The sequence below is a fragment of the Hippichthys cyanospilos genome, chromosome 15, assembly GCF_059441005.1.
Source record: "Hippichthys cyanospilos isolate Australia breed blue-spotted pipefish chromosome 15, RoL_Hcya_1.0, whole genome shotgun sequence".
NCBI lineage: Eukaryota > Metazoa > Chordata > Actinopteri > Syngnathiformes > Syngnathidae > Hippichthys > Hippichthys cyanospilos.
In genome coordinates, this window is record NC_142383.1 from 13,900,816 (window position 1) to 13,925,195 (window position 24,380).

Consider the following 24,380-nt stretch of genomic DNA (forward strand, 5'->3'; position numbering starts at 1 on the left):
GAGCTCAGACTCGAGGATCGACTCCCCCCACCCGTCAACCCCAAAGTCAGGCAGACACCCCCGGGCAGGTGTCCATGTCACTCATCGGTGTTTCGCTCGGAAGCTACCTTGTTTTGTTTCCGAAGGAGTCCACGCCTTGAATTTCGTCCCGGTCATGATGAGAGGTAGGCGGACGTGCGAGGAGGATCGCTGTCGTAGTCGTCCTAGTAATTCACTTTGTGTACCGAGCTAGTAGTTAACGCCTCGGCGGTGTTAGCTTATGGTCTGCATGTTTTTTCTTTAAACATTATAAACCTAAATCGTCCGTAATTAACTCCCTCGACGGACGAGGAGGAGCATCGCACTTTTATTACCCGCCGTGAACGACTCACAACACGGACTACAGAGAGTGAAAAAAACAGACAGGAGTCAACATGTTCGAGACAAGAGGAATCCCCTTCGTGGTTCTTGACGTCGTCTGCCTTATTTTAGGTATGTGTTTCTGCGTCCAATTAATCGGGTTTGTGTTCTCGATATAATCGGATGCAACGAGACAAAAAATTGTGCTCAGGATGTTTTGCATTGCATGCAAATATGCCATCTGCAGAGTCGCCCCAACTGACGTTTGGGCTAACGATGATCCTTGAATATTTTTAAATTCGTACCAAAATAGCCATTATGATGAGAAGAATATTAATAATTAAGATAAATAGTATTCCCCCACTACATCGAAGTAGAAATTATTTTACAAAAATAAAAGTACTCCTCTGACAAAAAGATGACAGCGATTTTTTAGTAATAACATTGCAACAATTTAGAAAATGTTAGTATTTTGATGACAACTGTTTTCGCACTCTTTTGCTGTAGAAACCATAATTAAAATCAGAAGTCACGTGGTTTTATTATAAAAACGTTTTAGTTTTCTTTTATAAAAGCCATCATCTTATAAAAAGTCATCTTACAAAAAGGGACTATGTGATGAAGAATGCAGTGTTCCTTTGCTTTATCACTACTGTATAAGAAAAAAAGGGAAATTTTACAATTACAAGAACAACGTTACGACTTTCATGTAAAATTGTGATTTGTAAAAAAAATCAACTTTATTCCTGTGAAATTAGTTTATTTGTAGTAATGTTTTTTTTCTCATAAAATCATTTTCTTCTGATCATAGTTCAAATAATATTCCCCCAAATAATTACTGATTGCATGCTCCTCAAATGACTTATTTTTAAAATATTACGTCTGTTTTTTCGCCATGATATGCCACTTAATACCTAGGAGTATTAGGTATTTTGTTTTTCTTCATATTCCAACCGCTCATCAAAATTTCACTTTTTTATACTATTATTCTGACAACAATTATGTTTTTCTTCTTGTCATATTTCTGAGTCCAAATTTCCATACACCACTCAATTCCTTTGACGATCATAATTTTCCAACTTTATTGTGGAGAAAATGTTGAATCTTGTGCTATTAATTTAACTCATTTTTGTTCTTTTTTGTGAACATGTGGTTAGTAAATATCAACTGCAAAATTCTTTGAAAATAAAATTATACTTATAAAAAGGAAATATAAACCCAGTCGGCATCCTGCAGCAGCTCAATGTAGCAGTGATTTTTTTTGTTTTTGTCTTTTATTAATTTTTTTATGCACCATGTTGACGTGATTTCAGGGTGTACTAGCATTGACTGATTGCTTGATTAATTGTTCCAAATGGTGACTCATGCTTTCTTGTATTGTTGTAGATTGCATAAGAAAAGCTTTTTATTGTGGCTGACTCATGTCGCAAACTCTACCACACATCTGCCACACACACGCGCGCGCATACACACACATAGCCCGCTTCTGTTTCTTTTAACTTCCCTGGCATTTCAGCTGCCACGTCCAATCAAACGCCAACAGCTGAAATGACTGTCTTCCAATGGGTCGGTCATGCGCTTCTGCTTTTTTTTTTTTTTAAAATCCATGCCGGAGAATGCGCTCCACAGTTGAGTTGAATTGAGGCCAGTCTGTGTTAAAGGGGCCAAAAGACGGCGAAAAATCACTGCAGTGTTTCTGTACGGACTTTGGACCTGCTTGCATAAGAAGCTTTCTCGTTGGTCTTTTATCAAACAGTGGAGCTGAATTGACAGGCTTATCACTCTCTTTTTATTATGTCATACACACTGTAAAGGTTATTTGGCCTAAAAATACAATTAAGCCTTTCCCCGTGTGCATGGAGCACACATACAGGGTTTGAATAGAACCTTACCCTAGACAAACACATTTACAGCAATAAAATGGTAGTCCAGATGTGTTTTATGTAATTTGCAAGTTGAATTTGTTCTCATTTTCCCCTTGCTCCCGAAAAACAAGGAAAATGTGCTAACAAGTCATGGAAGCTAAGCTAGTCATCAATTTTTGTTTGACCATGTCTTTCCCTTTGACCATGTGTCCTCCACAGGGGGCCTGCCCCTGGCGGCCTTCAACCTGGGTAAGATCCGTCCCTACCAGAGGGGCTTTTTCTGTAGCGACGACAGCATCAAGTACCCTTTCCACCACAGCACCGTCACCTCCACCGTGCTCTACACGGTGGGATTCTCGCTCCCCATTAGCTGCGTAAGTAGCTGACCGGGCCGGGACGCCCGCCACGGACCTGCCAAGTGCATGTAGCTTTTTTTTCTCCTTTAGCCTTCGAGTCGTTCCATCATAGTTTAGCAGCCCTAGATGACGAGGATGTCCACTTTATAGATAAGCTCGAAAAAGAGACCCTACCAAACAAAATGGCCGACAAGCATTTATTTTTGATGAACCTGCATGCAGCGTTTTGTGTCAGTTGTGCACACTGGTGCCGGATGCTATGCTAAAGCTGCCTCACAACATCCAACTCTCACTGTTTCCCAAATCACTCATTAGGCCAGGCCCCGCCCTTTAAAGCCACACACGTTCAAAGTCAGAGCTACTACAGTGTGAGGATGACAACCCCAAAGTAGACAAATATGCACCTCAAATGTACCCCCCAAAATAGCTATTATAAATATATAATTTACTGTTGAAAATGGCTAAAACAGTAAAGCCGAAGCAATTTTTACCATAATCCTTGTGCGGTATTTTGTCCAATAATTTGATATTTAAATCAAAGGCATTTTATATCAAAGTATTAAAAGAAGACACTAGGGAGCTGAAATTTCACCCAGATAGTGATGAATGAAGTTCAGCATGGCACGACCACTTAGTTATCACATGATTAGGAGAGTGCCATCCCTTGGCTAAAATACTGTGAAAATGATGTGGAAGAAACTGAACAAAACATGGTCACAATTATGTAAAAGGATTAAATAATTGTAAATGGTATCAACCAGGCGGCCTCGTGCCGGATGCAAATATTTGTAAATTTGTTTCCTGCCGAATCATCACCAAACTTCACCGCCAAGCTTGGCCCACACCCTTTGAGGAAAACTCACAATTTTTGCAATGTATCATATTCCGTCTGTCTAGTATGACAAGTTCCAATTTCAACACGCTTCTACAACATGTTTGTCATTGAACACCACTTCAAAAACACCCAAATATAGCATGTGTGTGTTTTTTTTTTCTGGCTAAGGCTTATGATGGATTGTTAGGAATCTTTTTCTTCACGAGTCACTGCTGTTAATCATCTCATGGAATATCCGGAATGTTCTTTTTGGAAGGGTCGCTAGACGCTTCCTGGACAGTGTTCCATATCTCTTATTTCGTCTCGCGGGAAGCTTGGATGAGAATCCGATCTGTCACACTTTCTAAAATAAAAAATCTTTTGGCTTGTCCGGCATGAGTGGAGTTCCAGGAAGTGTGCCCGCCATCTAACGACTTCCTTCTCCTAACACCCTAACCACTAACATCAGCTACTTCCCCAAGGCTTTTGGCCAGGACGCCACCGTTGCAGCAGTCCCTCCCGTCTGCTGGAAAATGCAACGTCAGTGTTGCATCATGGGTGGATCTAATCTAATAACCTGTCGTATTTTTTTTTTGTTCTCTTTCTCATTGCTTCTCTGCTAGCTGGACTCCCGTTCGCAATACTCACCGCGCAACACAAACCGTTCCGCCGAGGCTTTTTCTGTAACGATGAGTCAATCAAGTACCCGCTTAAAGAGGACACCATTTCCTATCAGTTGTTAGGAGGTGTCATGATTCCCTTCACAGTACTCACTGTAAGTGCACCCCCCCCCCACCCCCTTGATTTTTGTTATCTTGCTATTTGCTGTTTCATTACGCTGCTTACGTCATGTACTAAAGCAGTGGTTCTCAAACTGAGGTTTGCTTTAATAATAAGTATTAATTAGATTTATTATTTTTAAAAAAATGCAATATGGGGACTGGTGCACCCATAAAATCAAATATCGCTCCATTAGTTTGGAGATAAAACCTTATTTTTCTGAGACTATAGTTCTATTTTTTAGGGAAAACTGTTTAAATTCTACGCCACTCGTGCAGCGTAGTTATGTTTAATTTGCATTTGGATTTTTATAGAAAAATCTTCTCGAAGGTCTCCCTGGACCTGAAAAGTTTGAGAGCCGCTGTCTTAAAGCACCACTGTCTGTGAATTGAGTTTTTCCCCGCTAACGGCATGTTGACAAACGGCTAATCTTTTCAAGATCTAACATTCAAATGACATCAGACAAACCTTACTAAATAAATATTGCCTTTGTGTTACGAGGCCTTTTGAGCTTGAACGGTCTTTGTTGCATTATTTTCAATTTGTCTGCATTCATCAGCCCCTTTTATCAGCAGAGTTATGATTTGGTCGATACGACTTGATAAACAGATTTCTCAAATGCGCAGCAGCTGCCAAGGTTAAATAATGCGCAACTAGTTAACTGCCTAAAAGTACTGTTGCAGAAGTTGAAAGCTGCCAGGAAAGAGTTCAAGTGTGTGAACCGTCGTAAATATTGTTTGGAAATAAATGTCATTTTCAAGCAAGATCAGCAAAATGCATTCATCATTAAAAGTATGTAATATTACAAAAGGTAAACAAAGTAGAAGCTAGCCGTTAGCTTCCTACTTTCCGTGACCGTGTTTATGTTAACAAACACTTTTAAGTGGACATCCTCTAGTCAGTTTACCCTCAAACTGTGTGTGATTGTCCTAATCTTTCATGTTACTCAGGGAAATTTGTAGGGTTTTTTTTCGAGTTCTCCATTCCAGTCAGTTCACATAATGCACAGCTTGGAAAATAACCTCAAAATAACAATTACTCATTTCTGTGAAGAATGAAACTGTACCTCCAATCTTCTGAAGGAAAAATGCTGAAATATGTAAGGTTTATCAAATGTTTTGTTTGTTTTCGCTGGTTGTAATAAAGCAAGCTTTAAAAAGCTGCTGAAACCTATTTTGTGAGACAACATGCGCAGAGCCAGCCTGTTGGGGGCGCAGACTCGTAGCGGAATTAGCAGCTTTATTGGCCAGATTTTTTTTTTTGTACCATTCCTACTTCAGCTTGTTATCTAGCAATGGGACTCAATAGCAACTGAAAAATTTGACGTCACATCCCATGCATACATGACGCAATGCATTTAAATGAACTGTGTTATTGTCAGTCTGAAGCAGACTTGTGCTGTTAGAAAATGGTGCTAAAATCTGAGCAGTGCGGCTAAAAGTCTTACAAATTGAACCCATACGGTTTAAATATCCAAATGTCATTTTGTTGCTGTGTGGTTGGCAGATGATATTCGGCGAATGCCTGTGCGTGTACCTCAAGCGCCTGCAGTCCAAGTCGTCGTACGGCAGCTACGTGGCGAGTGTCTACAAGGCGGTGGGCACTTTCCTGTTCGGCGCCGCCATGAGCCAGTCGCTCACCGACATTGCCAAGTATTCCATCGGCCGCCTCAGGCCGCACTTCCTGGACGTGTGCAAGCCCGACTGGAAGAAGATGGTCAACTGCTCGGCGGGCGTCTACGTGGAGAATTTTGTCTGCACGGGAAACCCCACGACGGTCAATGAGGGCAGGTACTAATTATTTTATTATGTCATTTCAAGTGATAGTCCACTTATTTAGCTATTTTTAGCAGTTAAAAGTTCATATTTGTCTAAATTCTTCTAGTACTATTCTTTTAGCATTACTCTTGATAACATTTGAGAAAAAAAAAAGTACCTGTCCTGAAAGATCAGCTAACGACCAATTACTCACGGTTCAGCCCATGAATATCACATGACCAACAGGTAAGCCATGATAGGTCGTCACCCGTGCCTTGAGCATAGGTGATGTTGTTTTGTCAACAGCAAGTAGGAACATTTGATTTTAAAGGTAATAAATGTACATGATTGTAATAATTTAGTTAATTTGGTTGTTTTCCACAGGATTTAAAACAAATAAAACCTTTAAATGAAAAGTTTGTCAACCAGCCCTATGAATTAGTTTACTTTCATTATATGCTGAAAATTTAAAATTCTGTTTGCTTTAGTTTTGATTTGATTTTTAACAGAAAAAAATAGAATTTTGTACATGCCAATGAGTTTACTGCCAGCTCAGTAAAAATGGATCTTTTGACATCAATTGCCGTCTATGACAGTGAATGAGTTTAACATTGAATGTCGGGCACTTTTATAATTCCATGCCTAAAATTAGAAGTATTGTTTCCCCCCCAAAATAAAATAAACAGACTTTGTTAGAGCACAGTAGCGCTTTAGTGACTAATAGTTTACATATTTGTCCTAGGAAAACTGAAATAGATTGAGTCAAGTTTGAATGGGACAATTGGGGGGGTGGGGGGGTATGTATACTGTATATGTGTTATCAGCATTGAGCAGCAGGAAACACTCCCTGACGAGAGGATGTGCAGCTCCTTTTTCTAAAGGAGCGCCACGTTGCCTCACTGCTCTTTAATATTGACCGCAGCAATTGTGTGTATGTGTTGGGGGGGGCCACAAAGCATCCCTCCTGGGCCTTGTCCACATTTCCAGGGCGTGGCTGCCTGACTGTGAGTTGGAGCCAGTTTTCCTCCTTCCTCCCCCTCCCACCCTCCTCAACCTGCAGCGTGCACACTAAGGAAAAGGGTTTATGCGTCAAAACAGAAGCTGGCGGTTAAACGACGTTAAGACGGGCAGCGGCCGAGGGATCGTCTTACTGCAACGCGACTCCTACTGCGCCTCTGTTCAAACTCTTCGGGAGAGTGGGGAATGAGGCCCGCATTCAATAGACAGTACGCCGGTGTTTTGTTAATATTGTCAAGTATGATGCAAATAAAGGAAATAAATGTCATGCAGCTGTTGCTATTTGGCTGTAGGTAGGCAGATAAAAATGAGTGAATATAATTTTTCAGACAATAATTATCATCATCATAATTCAGAGTGATCATGTGTAAAAACAAACTGGTTAATAACCAATTTCTCAATTTCCGTTTATTAGAATTTATTTTTTATAAGAGCAAAAATAACGTATTCCTGCATACTACTGCTACTCCTCATAATAATAATGATGGAATTAATAAATGGTGATAAAGAAGCCAAAACAGCTGTTAGAACAGCATTGTGTTCACTTCACGTTTATTTTGCATATATTGTCCCGAGCAGCTAACGTTATTCAACCTACTATTACGTTTTCTACGATTATCCTCACACTTCCTCAAAGTATTTCTAATGTATTTTGTTTCCCTATGACAGGTTGTCTTTCTATTCCGGCCACTCATCCTTCTCTATGTATTGCATGCTGTTCCTGGCAGTAAGTATTGACATGTACTTTATGTTTTTGTAACTTTCCAGTTGCATTTAACGTAGATGGCATGCACAGTTAAGTTGGGGGGGGGGGGGGGGGGGGTTGCTTAAAACAGGAACTACTTGATGAGCTTGTGTGGTAAAACTAGGAAACACGAATATACGTTATACTTCAACTTTGTTATCATGTGAACTTTTTGTTTACATTCAATGTGTATTTATCACTGTTTCTGTTCACATTATTTATATATAAGCATAGTATTTTTTTTTTTTTTTGCTGCACACAATGCTTGACAATCTTTTGGTGTGTATTGTGTCAGTTGTACCTGCAGGCCCGGATGCGTGCAGAATGGGCTCGCCTGCTGAGGCCCACCATCCAGTTCTTCCTGATTGCCGCCTCTGTGTATACGGGGCTGTCACGTGTGTCGGACTACAAGCACCACTGGAGCGACGTGCTCACGGGCCTCCTGCAGGGGGCGCTCATGGCCATTCTAGTGGTGAGTTTTAGGACACTTTCAACATGTTACTAACCAAAACAGCAGCATGTAAACCTGTTAAGTGAAAATAAGCAAAAAAAAAAAAACAAAAAAAAACTTCCTTATTATGTCCCTGCAGGTGTTTTTCGTGTCCGATTTTTTCAAGCAGCCCCTGGAGACGCGCAAGGAGGTTGACATCCCGCACACAAGCCTACAGGAGACGCCCACTAACGGAAACCACTTTGAGAGCCCGAACTAGAACTTCGCACATTTTCGTCGCCTGCATGCCAAGTTGATGCACCTCAGGCCTCTCATTTAATTTTTTTTTTTTATTCTATTCTATTCAAGTGTTGTCGTTTTAATGTGCTTCCAGCAATGGATGCTCAAGACTGTCCAGGAAGGTCGCCATTTTAGCTACTGAGCCGGTGGGAAGATTGTACTGCATGCACCCACTGGTGAAAAATTGGGAGGGAGGGGGGGGGGGGGGGGGGGGGGGGGGGGGTGATAGACCACTACTGTGTATAACCTGTGAATGTAAGCCTGCTTTGTGCATTTCTTTACCGGGAGTCAATCTGCTTAAAGCTCTCATTAAGGTTCATGTTGAGGTTATAAACAACTACTGCGAATGTGGCACTTTTTCCTGTGATGCCTTCATGTGACTGCTAAACTTAACGCTGCTGCTGCTGCTGCATATCCCCAAAACAAAATACAAAGAAATTAGATTAAGGAATGTACGGCCTGAAAAAGTACACTTAACCCACAAAAGTATGTTTATATCATGTGTATGAACCACACAGACTTTTACTGAGAAAAAAATGTAATATATGTACAAGAGTCTAAAAACAAAAGCAGGACAAATAAAGCCATGTTGTATATTAATACAAAGAAATCATGGGTGGCTGAGTCATTTGATTTTCCTCAAAAACTGAATTCAGTGGTGCTGGATCAGGGCTTGCCAGGAGCCAAAACGGACCCACCAGTGACACCAAAAGGAAGCTATGGAGCTGCTGAACTATTGAGATTATAAATAGAGGCTGGCAGCAAACACAATGTCCCTCTTGATCTTTGTAATTCCTGCAGGGAGACAAACAAAAGTTGATTAACATTGATTCACTTCATGTCCAACATGTGCTCACCGATTGCGTAACTGCCAATAAAAATATAAATACTTATATAATAATGACTGATGAAGTCTGCTTCACTAAAACACATTGTGGGGTGGAGCAGATACCAATATACCAATGCACATTGCCATTGGTGACGTAATTCTCCGGCAGATGTGTGAGAAATAAAACAGATAATGTTCCACAATCATTTTTCTGGAATTCCTGAATAAAACACATCTAGAGATAACCACTACAAATTAAGTTCCAAGGTTTAATAAATAAGACATGAATTGTACTGCATTCTGTTTAAAGTCTTTTTTTTCCATCTAAAAATGCTTTGTGCTAGTTAGGGGGTACTTGGCTGAAAATAAATACATAAATCACATTGTGTACATTGAAAAATAGTTGGACAAAATCACAACTCGTTAGCCCATGTGTCCCAATGCTTTTGTCCACTTCCTTACCTTCGGCAAACTTGTTCTCCAGCTCCGTGTTGCCGATGGCTTTGGCGGCCGAGCACATTTGCCGCAGCACTTCCTCCAGGCGCCGCATGCACCTGATGATGCTTCCTAAAAGGGAGACACACAAACACGCCACCACACAAAAACCACAAGCACGCGTGTTATGTTTTTCAGCAAAATGGGGTAAGGAAGACATGCAGAGAGTGAGCGACAGCACGGCATTGCCTTCGAAGACTTCGCTCATCTTGCAGATTTGAGCAAAGGTGGCGCCGTTTGCCCACGCGTAGACCACGTCCATGAGGTGAGGCTTGAACTGGCCCAGGTAGGAGTCCTCGTCCACCTCCAGCTTGGCGTCCGCCGAAACCTTGGCGATGCGCTTGGCGCACTCCTGAGAAGCGCCACAAAGCACAAGCATTAGCCAACGCCCCGTTTCCCAACGGCGTGGAGGCGGGTTCAGTGGAGGACGGGATTGTACCTGCATTTGTCTGAGGGGAGCAGCCAGTTGTTCCGTCAGTTTTGGCAGTTCGCTAGCCTGGATCAACAAATAAATGATTATTTCAGTACTTGATATATTAAGTATATTTTAGGTTTATAAGTACATCATATGACATGTGTAGGAAACATTTCAACGGCAGTGGATCAGAAATGTCACTGAAATTTCAGCAAATTTTTAAAAATTAGCTAAGAAATTTTTCAACCTTTTTTTTTAATTCAGTGACAATAGACAAATTTTGGCATAAAATACAGTATATAGTGACATTTAGGGATAAAAATAAATGTTAATTTGTACAACTTTTAACTTCTTCATGCACAGTACACTTTTACAAAAGCCTATACTTTACACATTTGTTTAAGTGTCACGTTTCAATTTTTAAAATTAAAAACATTTGCATAATGTGCCTAATTTCCCATTGTGGTATCCTTACTGTTTCTGCGGATAAGCAAGTTTTTCAGCAAATAAAGAGTTCAACACCCCAAAGATCTATAAATGAGCAAATATGTTTTTCTGTACATTTTCCTGGAAGACGAAGCAGGAGAGCAGCGCTGTGGCTTGTTCCACAGTCAGGTCGTTGAAGAGGCCGTTGAACAACATCTCTGTTAGCAGCAACTCGTCAGCGCTAGACGCAAAATTATCAGAGAAATGCCATCAGAAAAGGACCTCAATTTAAAGCCGGCTACCGTTTTGCTAGAATGGCGGCCTGCGTTCTAACCTGCTGATCTCGCAGGCCACACGTCCCTTCACCTCGATGACGTCGGACGGGCTAGCAAAGCCGAGGCGTCGAAGCACCCGCTTGCGACACTTAAGCTTGTCCATCTGCAGCACGGTGCGAGCCTTCTTTAGCTCGCGTTTGGCCGTACGCACGTCAGCCGCGATCTGAAAAGGACACATGAATGCAGTATTGATTTACTGTTTTAAGTTTTCGTCTGTCACACCGAGGAAGGAGAATGCCAGCATTTGCAAGATTAGGATACTTTTTCAGAAAGGCAAATAAAGACATTTAGAAACAAAATGGCTTCACCAGCGCTTTCTTTTCGCAAAGTGAGTAGACGGTCTCCAGGTTGGGGTCACTGTGCAGCGGATGCGAGTACATTCTGTGCTCGAACGCCTCCACTTTCTGGATCACCTTCTTCAGTCCGGTGTCCTTGATGCCCATGTCATCCACGGGGTCCAGAAGCGGAATGCCGTCTGGGAAGCGTTTCTGTACTTCCTGTGTTTGAAACAGAAAGATACAAAAGTTATTTCAGAAATTAAACAATTCTCTTAAAGATTGACAAAATTTGAATAGTGTATTGAAACCTGAATGGACTTGAGCATGAGCTGGCGGTTGTCAAAGGGTCTCAAATCTTTGGGAATGTAAAGACGCACAGAGCTGATAGCAGTCAGCAGGTGAAGCATGACGGGAACCACCTAGAATCCATTCGAGCATGATTAATTCTTGTATTAAATCGATCCTATGTCGGTACTACCAAGGTTAAGTGGTGTAGAGATGGGAGGCATAATGGATTTTGCTGCTGCTGAAAAGCACAGGAGCCATGAAAATCAAGACAGATGACCTTGGCATAAACAGGCATTAAGCCATTTTGAAAAAGGAACATGCAAATGTGAGTAACTCTGGCTGCAGAGTAGAGCCTGAGGTGTGGCTTAACATGTGAGCGGTCAAAATGCCGTTTCGACGTCCATTCTGGGGGAATAGGTTTGGATATATGGAGGCGTGCATGTTGGTTCTGAAGGCCAATGGGTTCAAAAAAAGTGTGGTCAAAAGATGTCGTCCACAGAGAAATGACTGGGGTTGGTGTGGTACCACATATCCTCAGCAGAGAGCATACTCCGTGGATGAATGAGGTCAGTATTTGGGTTGGGGCAGTCAATAGTTTGTAATTATTGATGTTCAGTAAAATACAAATAAAAATATTGGGCATTATAACAGAAGCAGACAAGGAAATAGTTTAAGAACAACAACAAAAAAGACACTTAGACTTGTGCAGGCAGAGTCAATGGTTTAGTAGGTAGAGTCAAATATCTGGCTCCACCCACATTGTTCCAAACCTCAGACTGACCTCTGCAGCCAAGGCTGCTTCGATGTGCTAACCTTCTGTTCAATCAGTAAGTTAACTCAACCATATCACAGTAGTGAACACTAAATATATCAGTAAAAACGCTCATGTCATACTTGCATCTCTCCCGTCGTGCCTGGTGCAGCTGGTTTGGCCGCCTCAGTGGCTGCCTCCTTGACACTGTCCTTGCTGCAGTGCAGCAGCACCTCGGCCACAAACAGCGGTTCTGTGTCCGTGCTGACCTGCATGCACAAAGAAGACGAGTGAGCGATGACGTTTTGCAGGAAGGACATGGCAAATGACGAGGCCGCCTCACTTTTACGTTTGTCTTCTTGGAAAAGTTGACAACGACGCCCCAGCCGAAGTCTAAGTCTTCATTTTTTACCTGTGATTGGGCAATCGAGAGCGAGTGACTTGGATTGCAGTTTGAACGAGTGTGGGATATAGATAAGCATTACACAAAAAGAGTAGTGTTAGCATTAGTAGGTAGTAAGGAGGAAGTGCTGGCCAGTCACCTTGACGAGGCGTCCCGGCTGCAGAAAAGGCAAGCAGTATTTGGGTTTATGGATGAACTCCTGGATTTCCTTTCCCAGTTTGGCCAGCTGCTGGCGGATCTTGAAGTAGGTGACCACGCTCTCTTCATTGGGGATCACAATAGCGTGGTACTCCTTCTCAAGCTTTTTAATTCCTGCGTGTGGAAACGGAAGCCGTTTCAGGAACGGTCATGCGAACGGAGGCAGCCGAGAAGCTTACTCTCAACGACGCCAGGTAGCGCTCGGTAGTGTTGGAATTGGTAGAAGGATTTCTCCAGCATGTACTCGGGGTTGATCTCCTCCACACGTAGGAGGTTGAGCACCATGTTGTATGTCAGATGGAAGGCGCTGTTCAGCGGGTCCGCTGAGCCCTGCGAAATGACATCACATTTGGTGGTATACAGTTTGTGAGTGTGATAAATTTTCAATGACAAATGTTGGCTTGGTTTGACATTTTGTATTTGATATTTATCTTACCTTAAGGAGCTGTTTGCCCACAGATGGACTCATTTTCTCATCCACCATGAAGATAACGATGCCTCTGTCATCCATTCCTCTTCTGCCTGCACGCCCTGACATTTGGATGTATTCACCTGAGGTAATCTACAAACAACATGGACACACACAACCCACACATAAATGTAAGGAGAGATTTTGTATCAGTACAAAGATTAGGGGAAAAAAAACAAACTAAACAGTCTGGCAGATGTAAACAAATGGGAATAAGTAGACCATGTTAGGTCTGTGTGTTATTTACAAAATAATTTGAGCAACAAGACGTAGTAGATGGAGCAATCGTGGAAAAAATCTGTGCAACCTGTGTGCATATTTGGCAGTTATCAGGGGCCAGAATGATGTTGACGAAAAATATACAATGATTATTGTTTGATACAAAGTATATCTATATTTTTTAAAGAGGTTCTGTTTAGAATTGCATAGCGGTCAAGAATGTCCTCGTGTTGCTATGAGCTGTTCTTGTCAGGCATGTGATAAGTCACTCATGAAGAAAAACCTTCCTGTGTGTGTGTAGGAATGATTGTGCGTGTTAATGTGAGTGCCTGCGTGGAGCTTTGGCAGTGTTTAGCAGCACCAGATGTTCCAGATGCACTTCTTGGAAGGCAGATCTCATCTTGATTCCTTCCCCTTCCAGTTTGCGTGTGTCTGTGTCTTATTGAGTGCATGCGTGCTGTGACAAACAACACGTGGCTCTCTATGCGGTAAGTGGAGCTGCAACCATTCACAACCTTATAAAGGCCTGTTGAAAAGGCTGCTATGTTTGTGGGTTAGATGAGTGGATCACAGTTCAAGTTCAAATAGCTCGCTTATCATAGGTTTTAAGCAGTGGTCAACAAAAGGGCCCGATAAAACTTTTAAAATGGCACATATAGGCTAGGTTGCAGATGAGCTATTAAAAAGTTTTAAAGTGCATTTTTTACACTTTGTTGTTGGTAGAATACTATTATTTTGAAGCTTATGAAAAGAGGGGAAGTTCTTTCCCAAAAGCTTGAAAAAATATTTCAGGGAAAAAAGCCAATAGGTGAATCCGCAGGTGCTAAAATACATGTAAAGCTCGGGAGTCCACTAAAATTCAGTAACAAATTACTTATTACTGATAAAGCCATCCATTCATTGTCAATAACCCCCCCCAATTTTTTTTTTTTATATTTAATGTGTGTGTACTTACAAAGCGGTGACTTTTGCCATCGTACTTGCGCGCGCTGGTGAAGAGCACTGTGCGCGCTGGCATGTTGATGCCCATGGCAAACGTCTCAGTGGCAAACAGGGCCTGAAACAGCGAGACGAAAATACTGTGAAAAATACGCCAATCCAATCATTTCTGTCACAAGCACGATTGTGTCATTACCTTGATGAGGCCTTCCGAAAAGAGGATTTCGATGGTCTCCTTCAAGATGGGTAGAAGACCGCCATGATGGATGCCGATTCCTCTCTTAAGCAATGGCAGCACATGCTCCACCTGACCAGCACCATTTAGTTTTTACAACATCAATGCATGGATTTCATGATAGTTCTCACCTGAGGAAGCTTCTTGTCTTCATCTGAAAGGCAGTCCACTGCGTTGTTGAACACTTCCTCCACTAGACGCTTCTCTTCTTCTGTAACATCAAGAAATACATTAAGAGTATTAGAACTATATTTTGTATTAAGAACTGAGGAAGAAAAAAAAAGTTCCATTTCATTCCTACAATACCAGCCACCAGAGGCGGCGTTGAAAGCACTGAAGTTTCCCTTCATCCATGAACAGGTCATAAACAACAGTCATAAATTTCGTTTTAAATCAAGCCAAAGGAAAAAATCTTCTCATTAACCATGACAAAATAACTCCAGAAATATGACCTAAACACATAAAAACACCCACTCCCCAGGTAGCAATCATAGCTACAATCATGCTATGATCTGTTAACGGTCACAGCAATCCCAAGCAGGTTTAAAAACAGAATTTTCTTCCAGATCTAAGAAAAATACTGGGTTCATCCAAGACTCTAAATGAGAGTGCTAATGCCAGCTTGTCCAAATGTGCCCAATGAGTGACTGGCAACCATTTTAGGGTGTCATCAGTGACCAATGCTAACACATTGATGACAGTAATAATTGCAGTTGGTAAACAATTGTATAAAACACTTCTACATGACAAAAAAAAAAGTATAACAGTAAGTCCTGTATGACGGACATCCCATTTTGTGCCGCATGGCTTATTCTAATGCCTCTGTGCAAACTAGTTCATTGTGCCTTGTTCATAAACCCTGAGAGCATTGTATGTCAATAAACAGAGGACCTTATTGTAGATGTACTTCCTCTGGTCAAGTCAGATTTCTTTAGTCAAATATAGTCATCAGAGGCCTCCTGCAACATCTGAATTGTGGTTTTTTTTTTTGGGAGGGGGCACATCTTGTTTGTTCTCACTACATCATAAAACATTTTTAAAAAATTCTTTGGTGTATCATAATGTCTCTAGCAGAGTAGTCAATGAGGGTCCAGGGACTTTGCTGGAAAATATTTCCCACGTGAGGACTTTTATGAGCGCTTGCTTCTCACCCCCATGATTTGTTAAAACACAGTGTGATTTCATCATCAGATTGCACGATGTGTAGTGATTGTTTTTTTTTTTTTTTTTTTTATTAGAACCCAGAAGAACATACCCTTGTTGAAATCAAGCTTGGCCACCTGCAGAGCATATGCTTCACATTCCTTCTTGCTGAAGCTGAAGATGATGACAGGCTGGAAGTTTCTCTCCATGATCATCTTCACAATCTTGAACACGCTGGATGGTCCTGAGGATGCCAGATTTATTTAATTATCAGATTGGATTCAAACGGTGTCGCGTTTGACCCGCTGTTCACCTTTTGTTCCCCCTTTGCGTCCTTTTGGGTCCCATTTGCCACCCGCATTGCTGCTTCCAGAATCCCCCGTGTCTCTCAAAACCTGCATTGCTGTGTTGAAGTTGTCCTCCCTAAAGTCTCCCTGATCCAACACAAACATGATTGAACACGAATATTGTGAAACACAAATAAAAATAGACTGCAAGATTACATAAATTGAGCAACAACTTGGCAGCTTAAAATGAAAACATAAATTGTTATAAAACTAAATGAAGGAAATCCTAAAATAAAGTACAACTAAGGGCAGGTAATGTTTACAAAACAAAATTGATATGATAAAATAGACACTACGAATAAATAGGTAAATGGGGGGGGGGGGACTGGAGAACTCTTCACATACAGTAAAATATGGAAATAAATACCGTATTATGTTTTCCAAAAACGACCGTGTGAAACAAAAAGGCAAAGTAAACACTATTTAAATATAATGAATAGAAAAAGTAAATAATAGAAATTCTAAAATGGGCTAAAACATGTAAGAGGATATTGTGAAACAAAACTGGTAAAGCAATGTACTTATAAATGGCGTAAAGGAGAAACATGTTGAATAATTTCTGAATAATATCATTTACAAATATAATCTAAATATATATTAAATTATGCTTGCACAAATAGGCTTACGATGCTTTAAAGTAATAACAGCAAAAGGAATGCTACATAAATGGATACATGCATTATAACAATAAAATGAAAATGAGATGATGGGGTAGCGTGAATGAAATAAACAAAAATTATTTTTAAAGATTGCAACAGTACATATTTGATTGCTATATAAAACTGGTGCACACTGAGTATAACAAAACTGATGGGTTAAAAAAAAAAGCCGCCTTCTCTTGATCATTGGTGATGAGTACTATGATGCATTACAAGTAAAGATTATTGTTGTCGAGAAAATGTGAAATTATGACCAAATCTTCAAAAAAAAAAAATGTTGGTGTCAACTTGCAAGCTTACGTTCTCATCCACCACGAGGTGGAGTCCATCGCCACCTGCTGGGAAAACGTAGTGTTGCAACGGCGTAGGTCTGTAGTCTGTGTAGACCACGTGACAAGGCTACAAGAAAAGTGCCCACACACCTTGTAAGTTGATAGATAACAACATTTGAACTGTATACATATTTAAATGATCAAACTGAGCAAAAATGGTACCTGCTTATGAAGGTGACATATCCACTCAGCAAACTGCCTGGCATTGGGGATGGTGGCCGACAGGAAGACATAATGCACGTTGTCGGGAAGCAGAATGATGGTTTCCTCCCATACCACGCCCCGCTCTGATGGATAAGGAACGGCAGTCAGACCAACGCTTTCAAGTCACATTTAATCAAGGATAGTTTTCACACACCGGCATCTCTCATGTAGTGGATCTCATCAAAGACCACCCAGGCCACTTCCCTCATGATCTCCGAGCCACGGTACAGCATGCTCCTTAGGATCTGCCAGACAAAAAGAGGAAATGTGTGAGAATCACATTTTTTTTTCCAAGTGAAGGCATTTCTTTTTTTAAGTACTCAGTGAAGTGAAATACTCCACATGACTACTCGGTATCATATGGCAACAATTTTAGAAACTTTTATACATGCAATGCTATAAGTCAAACTGATCCACTACTGGAACAAATTGACAAGAACATTTCTGCTTGTTCTTGGCCAGATTGACCCTGTGGCATTGTGGTTGGCTCCCCACATTGGTAAGTTTGACCTGAGACTTGACCAAGATGTTCCTGAGTCAATTTGACCCAAGCCATGATGAAAGGCTTCTCACACAGGACCATTCTAACCTAAGCCATGACGGAAGGCTGCTCACATGGGTCAGGTTCTGCTGGTCCTGGGTCAGTTTGACAGGAGGCATGATACATATGGGTCAGTTTAACATAGGATCAATTAACATAATCACTGGTCTTTCACCAATATGACCAACAGCATGTTTAACCATCCAGAAATATCAGGAGGAAAACAAAAAAAGGTAATAAACCTGGCCAAGGTCAACTTGACCTAGGAACGATAGTTATTCCTTGGTCAATTTTGCTCAGAGCACATTAACTTATTTGGACTATTTATGATGAAGCGAATGTACATCCATGATGGTGACACACCTCTGTCGTCATGACAAGACAAGAGGCGGTGGGGTTAATGGTGACATCACCAGTCATCAGGCCCACGTCTTGAAACTCCTCGTACATCTCCCGATACTTTTGATTGGACAGCGCCTTAATAGGGCTGGTGAAGATGACACGCTGCTTCTCGCGCAAGGCCAACGCAATGGCATATCTACAAGAAAAAAAAAAAAAAAGGACATGCAACATCACAGCAAATCATTGATTTTAGAAAACTGAGGCCGATTGGGGGTCCTTACTCAGCGCAGACGGTTTTGCCAGCTGAAGTGTGTGCAGACACGAGCACAGATTGGTTGTTGTCAATGCACAAAATAGCCTCCTGCTGGAAGGGGTCCAGAATGAAAGGGTACTCCTGTTAAGACAAAAGAAAAAAAAAAAAACAACATCAGAATACAGTGGGTATCTTGAAATTAGAATGATAAAAAAGATGTTTAAAAACAACAACAACATTGCCCCCCCATCACTTACTAATCTCTATTTTTAAAAAAAGTAGTAAATTTAAACTTGATAAAACTAGTGGTGGTAGGTTGAAGCCCCGTGAACCATCAAACCTTTCAAACGTGAAGGAACATGTACCAACATTCCATGAGGGTTCGTTTACTCTTTGGCGCTATCAAGTGTTCACTAAAATGTACTACAATCTCGTTTCCCTACAAGACAAGTGGCAGGACCACAGGAATGTGCTTGTTACTAACAGTATTAGTGGTTTGTGAAAGAAGAGAATTCAAACATTGACGTTTCATTGGTTTTTATTTAAAAAAATAAGTTTTTCCAAAGTGGATGGACTGAGGCGGTTCCGTTTTTTTGTGAGGTTTTCTCCTGCTTTTGAAAAAATCCTCTCACAGGGGACAGATGATGCTGGTGTAGAAAGGTAAATGAGAGCCAGGCTGAATAAATTTGGGAAATTGTTCTTTTGCCGTGTCCAATATTGCAGTGGATCTTCGTGTCTGTCGATGTTCGGCTCTGCCAAATATTTCTGAACTTCGGCTGTGGCATTCACTGTCGCAGATGAAGATGGGGTTTTACTATTTTGTACTGATTTGTCCAAGTGCTGCCAGAGTTTGCTTCCTGGGAGAGAAAAACAGTTGTTAAGCCACTGTATAAAAACGAATTCTCACGTATGAGTGCGAAAACTATTCATACCATTTAATAACTTTTCACTTTGTCATTTCAACTACTTGCCAAAATCAAAAGTTTTATTTTTCATTAATAGAACTAAGCACCTCATTATGACAGAAAAAAAGAGCAAACAAAAAAAGCAAAACATTTTGCACATTTATCAAGATAAACTAAAATATCACAAGGTCATAAGTCGTCAGACCCTTTGCAGGGACACTGATTCAACTCACAGGCTAACAATAAGGTTAGGGTTGCCTGGTGGCAAGGAACCTCCTTGAAATGGTTCCTCTCCTTCACTGGAGTAAGAATTGGGGACTATAACAGATCTCATCGCTCTCATAAACCATAGAATGTTCTGACCATGGTTCCAAAATCTTTACAGCACTCAAGGATTCAAACAGCACTGTGGCTTCCACAATTCTCAAATGGAAGAGGTTTGGGATGACCGGAACTCTTCCTAAACCTAGCCGTCAGCCAAACTGAGCAATCGCGGGAGAATAGAATACTGTTCTAGAGATGGTAAAGAAGAACCCAAAGAGCACTGTGGTCGAGCTCCAGAGTTGCAGTAGGGAGAGAAAGAAAATGAACAAGAGTTAACTATCAATGCAGCACTCCACCAGTTGAGGCTTTATGACAGAAAGGGAACCCAACCAAAAATTCAACTTAACAGGACAATGACCGAAGCACAGCTTTAAAAAAAAAAAAGACAGTAGCTTCAGAACAACACTGACCATTTTGGACTGACCCATCCAGAATCCAGACCTAAACCCAAATGTGCATCAAAGGAGGGACCTGAAAATGACTGTACATCAATGTGCACCATTCTAACCTCAAAGAACAGGAGAGGATCCCCAAATCCAGCTATGACAAACCTAATGCATCATACCCAAGAAGACTGATTGCTGTACTAGCTCAAAAGTGTGCTTCTAAATTGAACTTTTTTTGATTTGGCAAATGGCTGGAATGACAGAGTGAAAAATGTTAAAGGATCTGAACACTTTCTGAAAGCACTTCACCTTACCTTGTCTTTGTGGCTGTGAAGCTTCAGATGTTTGTGGAGCCAAAGTTGATGCTGACAAAGATGTCGCCGATGCCAACACTGATGGATTAGTTTGTTGCATGAGTGAAGCACATTCCGATGTGAGTCTTCTCTCTGCCTCTCCAGATTTATGTGGACTGAAGAAACCAAGTTTTTTAAATCTGGGATCCAAAATGGTGCTTAGTGACAAGACACTGTGAGATTGCAAATGGAAAAGTTTTTCTCTCAATTGTTTTTCCAGACACCCCACTAATGCGGTTCCCTCTGGGGTGGAAATATTTATAATTTCCTCTTCCTCCAGTGCAGCGTGAAGCATGGTCAGGATCGGTATTACCTTTGATCCCGACACAAACTTTTCCTCCGACAATTCATTCGCCGCATCATTAAATGGTGCCAGGACCTTCAAAGTGTCTGAAATAATGTCAAGCTGCTGAGAGGGGAGAGGAGAAATGTCTGTACTCAAGCCAGCCAGGGCAGCAGCAACTGGCTCCCTTTCATCAAAAAGTCTCTGTAGCATGTTGTAGGAACTATTCCATCGGGTTTCCACTTCCTGGAAGAGCTTCAGCATAGGTCGACCCATTTTCCTTTGAACCTGCGCAAGTCTCTCCTATAAGTAAAACAGAATTATTATTATTACACGTAGGTACAAGACCGTGAAGGCAACAAATAGGAAAAAGACCTCACCTTTGCTGTTGCGTTGCTCTTAAAGTAGCCAACAATCTTCCTGCTTTTGTGTCTTATTTCCGATAGCTGCTCATTTGCAGAGAGTGCTATTATGATGATGTTGTTTAACGTATCTCCCACGCAGATGGCATGCTTAACCCGCAACTCTTTGGCACAGGCAGCCATATTTTCAGCCCCGTCTGTGACCAGACATGTGACCTTGTGAGCGATGGCCCACTGTCGCTGAAGGTTTCGATGCACAGCAGCCAAATCCCGTGCTGTGTGTGACGCCGGAAAGTGTGCAACACCCAGCACAACGGAACTCAACTTGGTGTTTTCATCAAGAAAATAAGCAGTTACAGCAAGGAATGCGTCAGCATTTATCGAGGTCCACATTTCGGATGTCAAGCTCACGGCAGATGATCTTCTCAAAATGATTTTTGCCTTCTCCATGGAGCAGTGATATCTCGTTTCCACCATGGATTTCAGTTCCTAAAAATAGGATGAATGCAAAAGAATTAAATACAATTTCACAAGCAAAAGAAAAACTGCATGTAATTATTTAAATTCCACACCTGATGGGTAGGCAGAACATAAGTAGGGTGTAATGATTTAATAAATTTTCTAAATCCACAACCCTCTACAATTGAGAATGGCTGGCAGTCTTCCACAACCATAGCGATTAATGCATCAGTGGCATCAGTCTTTTCTCCTGAAAATAAATAAATACATAAATAAATGGATCCTTTCTTAAGGTATATATCTGAACAAAAGACAGTTGAAATAACTTAATTGCACGTTAAATACTTATACTAATTTCTCAGACAGTGACAAACTATATTGTGTGTTTCCGTTGCACTCAAAATTACCAGAGATTGAACCACCTTGCGTGCAGTGGTCCTGATGCAGGGCTCTATGGTGCCTCAGCATCGCTGAGGTGTTATCTTGATATCCCAGCTCTCTTGAACACAAGAGACACCTTACCTGTGGCAACACACCCGCACAATAATCTTCATACTAAGTAAGAAGACGATAGTATGCAAGCTATGTTAGAGAATAAAATATTATTGCTATGAATACATTTTATAAGACAAACCTTATTGGGAGTGACGAGGTCAAAGAACTCCCAAACCGGGGAATATTTCCTCTTTTTTGCTGGTTCCATTGTTCCAACTTGCAAATCCTTGCAAAAATAGTCAGTACGACACAAGCTGTGAGGGGTACTCCATCGTGTTTTGCTCCGGCTTTTATGGTTCAAATGACACGCGCTCTATCTGCCAAACCAGCGAACTACTTCCGGAAGCAGTCACATGGTATCGTGTTTCAGGATGGTTCGAAGGTCATTGCTTACGTTAATGACCACACTTCGCTTTGTGGCTGTACAGATTGCTCATCGCACACTTCAGTTTGTTCATTTTGTCCATAACTCAACCCAAACAATGCAGTTTCCACAAAAACAAAATGAAAATAAATTAATACAAAACCAACAAAGTCTCTGAAAATGAGGTCAAATCAAATGTAAAAGACAGGTGTCATAACTGGAGGGAAAAAAAAGAAAAAAAACCAGTGTGATGAAAAAAACATGCGGTCATGAGTTGCAATCATTGTGTTTTGATCTGTTTATATATTTATCGGGTCCTAGGGAAACTTGTGTTTAAGGGCTACATAAATAAATTTTATTTGACTTTTGTTTTTACTCTGTGAGAGCTGTTGTTAAAATCTTAAGACAAAACTTGGCCTATTTCCATTATTTTCAATGTATAGCTGGGTGAAATGCCTGGTAAGTGTATTACAGTAAAAGTATAATCAATCAATACACAATTGTGTCTTTGATTTTTTTAACCTACCCAAAATAAGAAAATATATTAAATGGAGAACAGGTAATAATAATAATGATGATGATAATAATAATAACAACAATAATTACACTGCAGCAGTGGTTGTGTTTTTCAACAAATATAAACATACCTTTGCAGCATTTCCTATTCGAGGCTTCAGGGGTTTATATTCATCACTGGCAGGCAGAGCAACCTGTCAGAGTAGCAAAAACAAAACAAACAACAAAAAATCATGAACAACTTTTACCAGAGCAATCGGATCAATAAAAACACTACTTTACTTGCCTCGTGCGAGCAACCTTCGGCTGTTTCCACTGGCTCCACTTTGACTTGGGGCATAAATTCAGCGAGACTGAAAGAAAACAGTAACACATACAAAATACAGCATTAGTTCAACCATTGTTGATTAACAAACTTAACGAATCGCATAGGTTCAACTATTATTCATCTTATTTTAAAAATTGAAAAAGTCTGCTGAGAAATCTGTAAGTCGTTTTCTTTAATAAGTATCAATGTAACATCCATGTCGTTAGTATATAATTATATTAGAGTCTTGATTTTGATACGAATAGCCGAGTACTGATCAGTTAAGTATCAGATATCGGCATTGGAAGATGAGATCGCAATTAGTCGCCCTATTGCGTAAAGTTTTAGCCTTTTTTTCCACGTGGGGCAGGATGTCAGCCATAAGAAGTTTTTGAATACCTATTCTCTATCAAGATGTATAGGTAAGTTTGTTTTCAAAATTAATGATTACTGTTTTGGGGGGCTGTTTCATGCATCAAAAATATTAGTGGTATCGGTACTTGGTATCAGTATCGATAACTACTTAATAGGATAACGCAGAACTCGCACAGGTTTTGGTTTAGGAAAAATGTGACATCGAACATCACTACTTTTGGAAGCAAGTGTGCATAAGAGTAACAACATTAATGACGTAATTACATTAATATCAATTCAACGCCAAGACTCTCACTTTAGCTCATTGGAAGAACCCGTGTCTAGCCGAGGTTTCTTCTCGAAGCCCAGCGTCTCTCCTCCATCACTGTCCGGCGCCTCCCTCTTGGGCTTGATTGCCGGGCGGGCGTCGTTGTCGTTGCTAAAACCATCTGCTTTCCTAAAAAAAGAGATATTTTTGAAAAAATATGTAACAGTTGCTTGAGGAAATGTTAACATGGAAGTGTTAGCTAATAAGCTATTACGTAGCTTTTACACGTGAGACTAGCTTCACGAGTCATTTCACCGCTCCTCGTTTAAAAAAAAACATTATAAAGTAAAATAAATGCATTGCATCTTACCCTGTTTCTAGCGCGACAGAGGTAGGCAATATCTTGCTCGTAGTGGGCTTCTGTTCGTCGTCAAAAACACTGAACAAATCTCCAAACTGATCCGCCATTTTTGTTGAAAGACAGCCTTTCCCGACCAGAA

The 24,380-nt window shown here is 40.9% G+C and overlaps 2 protein-coding genes across 5 annotated transcripts; one reads left to right on the forward strand and one right to left on the reverse strand.

Moving 5' to 3' along the window:
• The first annotated feature begins 17 nt into the window (after nucleotides 1–17).
• plpp1a (phospholipid phosphatase 1a) lies at nucleotides 18–8,603 on the forward strand. Of its 2 annotated transcripts, none has more exons than XM_088434829.1 (6): nucleotides 18–471; nucleotides 3,998–4,149; nucleotides 5,661–5,944; nucleotides 7,598–7,655; nucleotides 7,969–8,145; nucleotides 8,264–8,603. In XM_088434829.1, the coding sequence occupies exons 1-6, from the start codon at nucleotides 414–416 to the stop codon at nucleotides 8,381–8,383; spliced, it is 849 nt and encodes a 282-aa protein (XP_088290955.1). In that variant the 5' UTR covers nucleotides 18–413; the 3' UTR covers nucleotides 8,384–8,603. The 2 variants fall into 2 exon arrangements, with proteins under 2 accessions (XP_088290955.1, XP_088290954.1); XM_088434828.1 differs by lacking the exon at nucleotides 3,998–4,149 and adding an exon at nucleotides 2,424–2,578 and having other exon boundaries at nucleotides 23–471.
• Nucleotides 8,604–8,890: 287 nt separating this feature from the next.
• mtrex (Mtr4 exosome RNA helicase) lies at nucleotides 8,891–24,367 on the reverse strand. 3 transcript variants are annotated; one of them, XM_088434824.1, is made up of 27 exons: nucleotides 24,251–24,367; nucleotides 23,929–24,069; nucleotides 23,238–23,304; nucleotides 23,083–23,145; nucleotides 18,533–18,645; nucleotides 18,273–18,447; nucleotides 17,523–17,613; nucleotides 17,327–17,451; nucleotides 17,133–17,231; nucleotides 16,140–16,260; nucleotides 15,939–16,070; nucleotides 14,815–14,894; nucleotides 14,645–14,755; nucleotides 14,465–14,566; nucleotides 13,258–13,383; nucleotides 13,001–13,151; nucleotides 12,763–12,935; nucleotides 12,564–12,632; nucleotides 12,364–12,489; nucleotides 11,490–11,600; nucleotides 11,212–11,400; nucleotides 10,903–11,066; nucleotides 10,704–10,809; nucleotides 10,167–10,223; nucleotides 9,917–10,079; nucleotides 9,695–9,799; nucleotides 8,891–9,198 (listed from the first exon to the last, which is right to left on the reverse strand). In XM_088434824.1, exons 1-27 carry the CDS (start codon nucleotides 24,346–24,348, stop codon nucleotides 9,146–9,148), a joined length of 3,111 nt encoding a protein of 1,036 aa, XP_088290950.1. In that variant the 5' UTR covers nucleotides 24,349–24,367; the 3' UTR covers nucleotides 8,891–9,145. The 3 variants fall into 3 exon arrangements, with proteins under 3 accessions (XP_088290950.1, XP_088290952.1, XP_088290951.1); XM_088434826.1 differs by lacking the exons at nucleotides 8,891–9,198; nucleotides 9,695–9,799; nucleotides 9,917–10,079; ... (18 more) ...; nucleotides 18,273–18,447; nucleotides 18,533–18,645 and adding exons at nucleotides 19,025–19,361; nucleotides 20,434–21,058; nucleotides 21,136–21,606; ... (1 more) ...; nucleotides 21,999–22,098; nucleotides 22,211–22,297; XM_088434825.1 differs by lacking the exons at nucleotides 8,891–9,198; nucleotides 9,695–9,799; nucleotides 9,917–10,079; ... (18 more) ...; nucleotides 18,273–18,447; nucleotides 18,533–18,645 and adding exons at nucleotides 19,025–19,361; nucleotides 20,434–21,058; nucleotides 21,136–21,606; ... (1 more) ...; nucleotides 21,984–22,098; nucleotides 22,211–22,297.
• Between the last annotated feature and the right edge of the window lie 13 nt (nucleotides 24,368–24,380).

What these genes read in the sequence shown, in the direction of transcription:
- plpp1a (XM_088434828.1), top strand. Translation starts at nt 414, where the DNA reads ATGTTCGAGACAAGAGGAATCCCCTTCGTGGTTCTTGACGTCGTCTGC. An exon ending in CGTCGTCTGCCTTATTTTAG is followed by an intron (nt 472 to 2,423) that starts GTATGTGTTTCT and finishes TGTCCTCCACAG; the next exon opens with GGGGCCTGCCCCTGGCGGCC. An exon ending in TCTCGCTCCCCATTAGCTGC is followed by an intron (nt 2,579 to 5,660) that starts GTAAGTAGCTGA and finishes TGTGGTTGGCAG; the next exon opens with ATGATATTCGGCGAATGCCT.
- mtrex (XM_088434824.1), bottom strand. Translation starts at nt 24,348, where the DNA reads ATGGCGGATCAGTTTGGAGATTTGTTCAGTGTTTTTGACGACGAACAG. An exon ending in TTTCGGAAGGCCTCATCAAG is followed by an intron (nt 14,567 to 14,644) that starts GTAATGACACAA and finishes TCGCTGTTTCAG; the next exon opens with GCCCTGTTTGCCACTGAGAC. An exon ending in ATGGCAAAAGTCACCGCTTT is followed by an intron (nt 13,384 to 14,464) that starts GTAAGTACACAC and finishes TGTTGTTTGTAG; the next exon opens with ATTACCTCAGGTGAATACAT.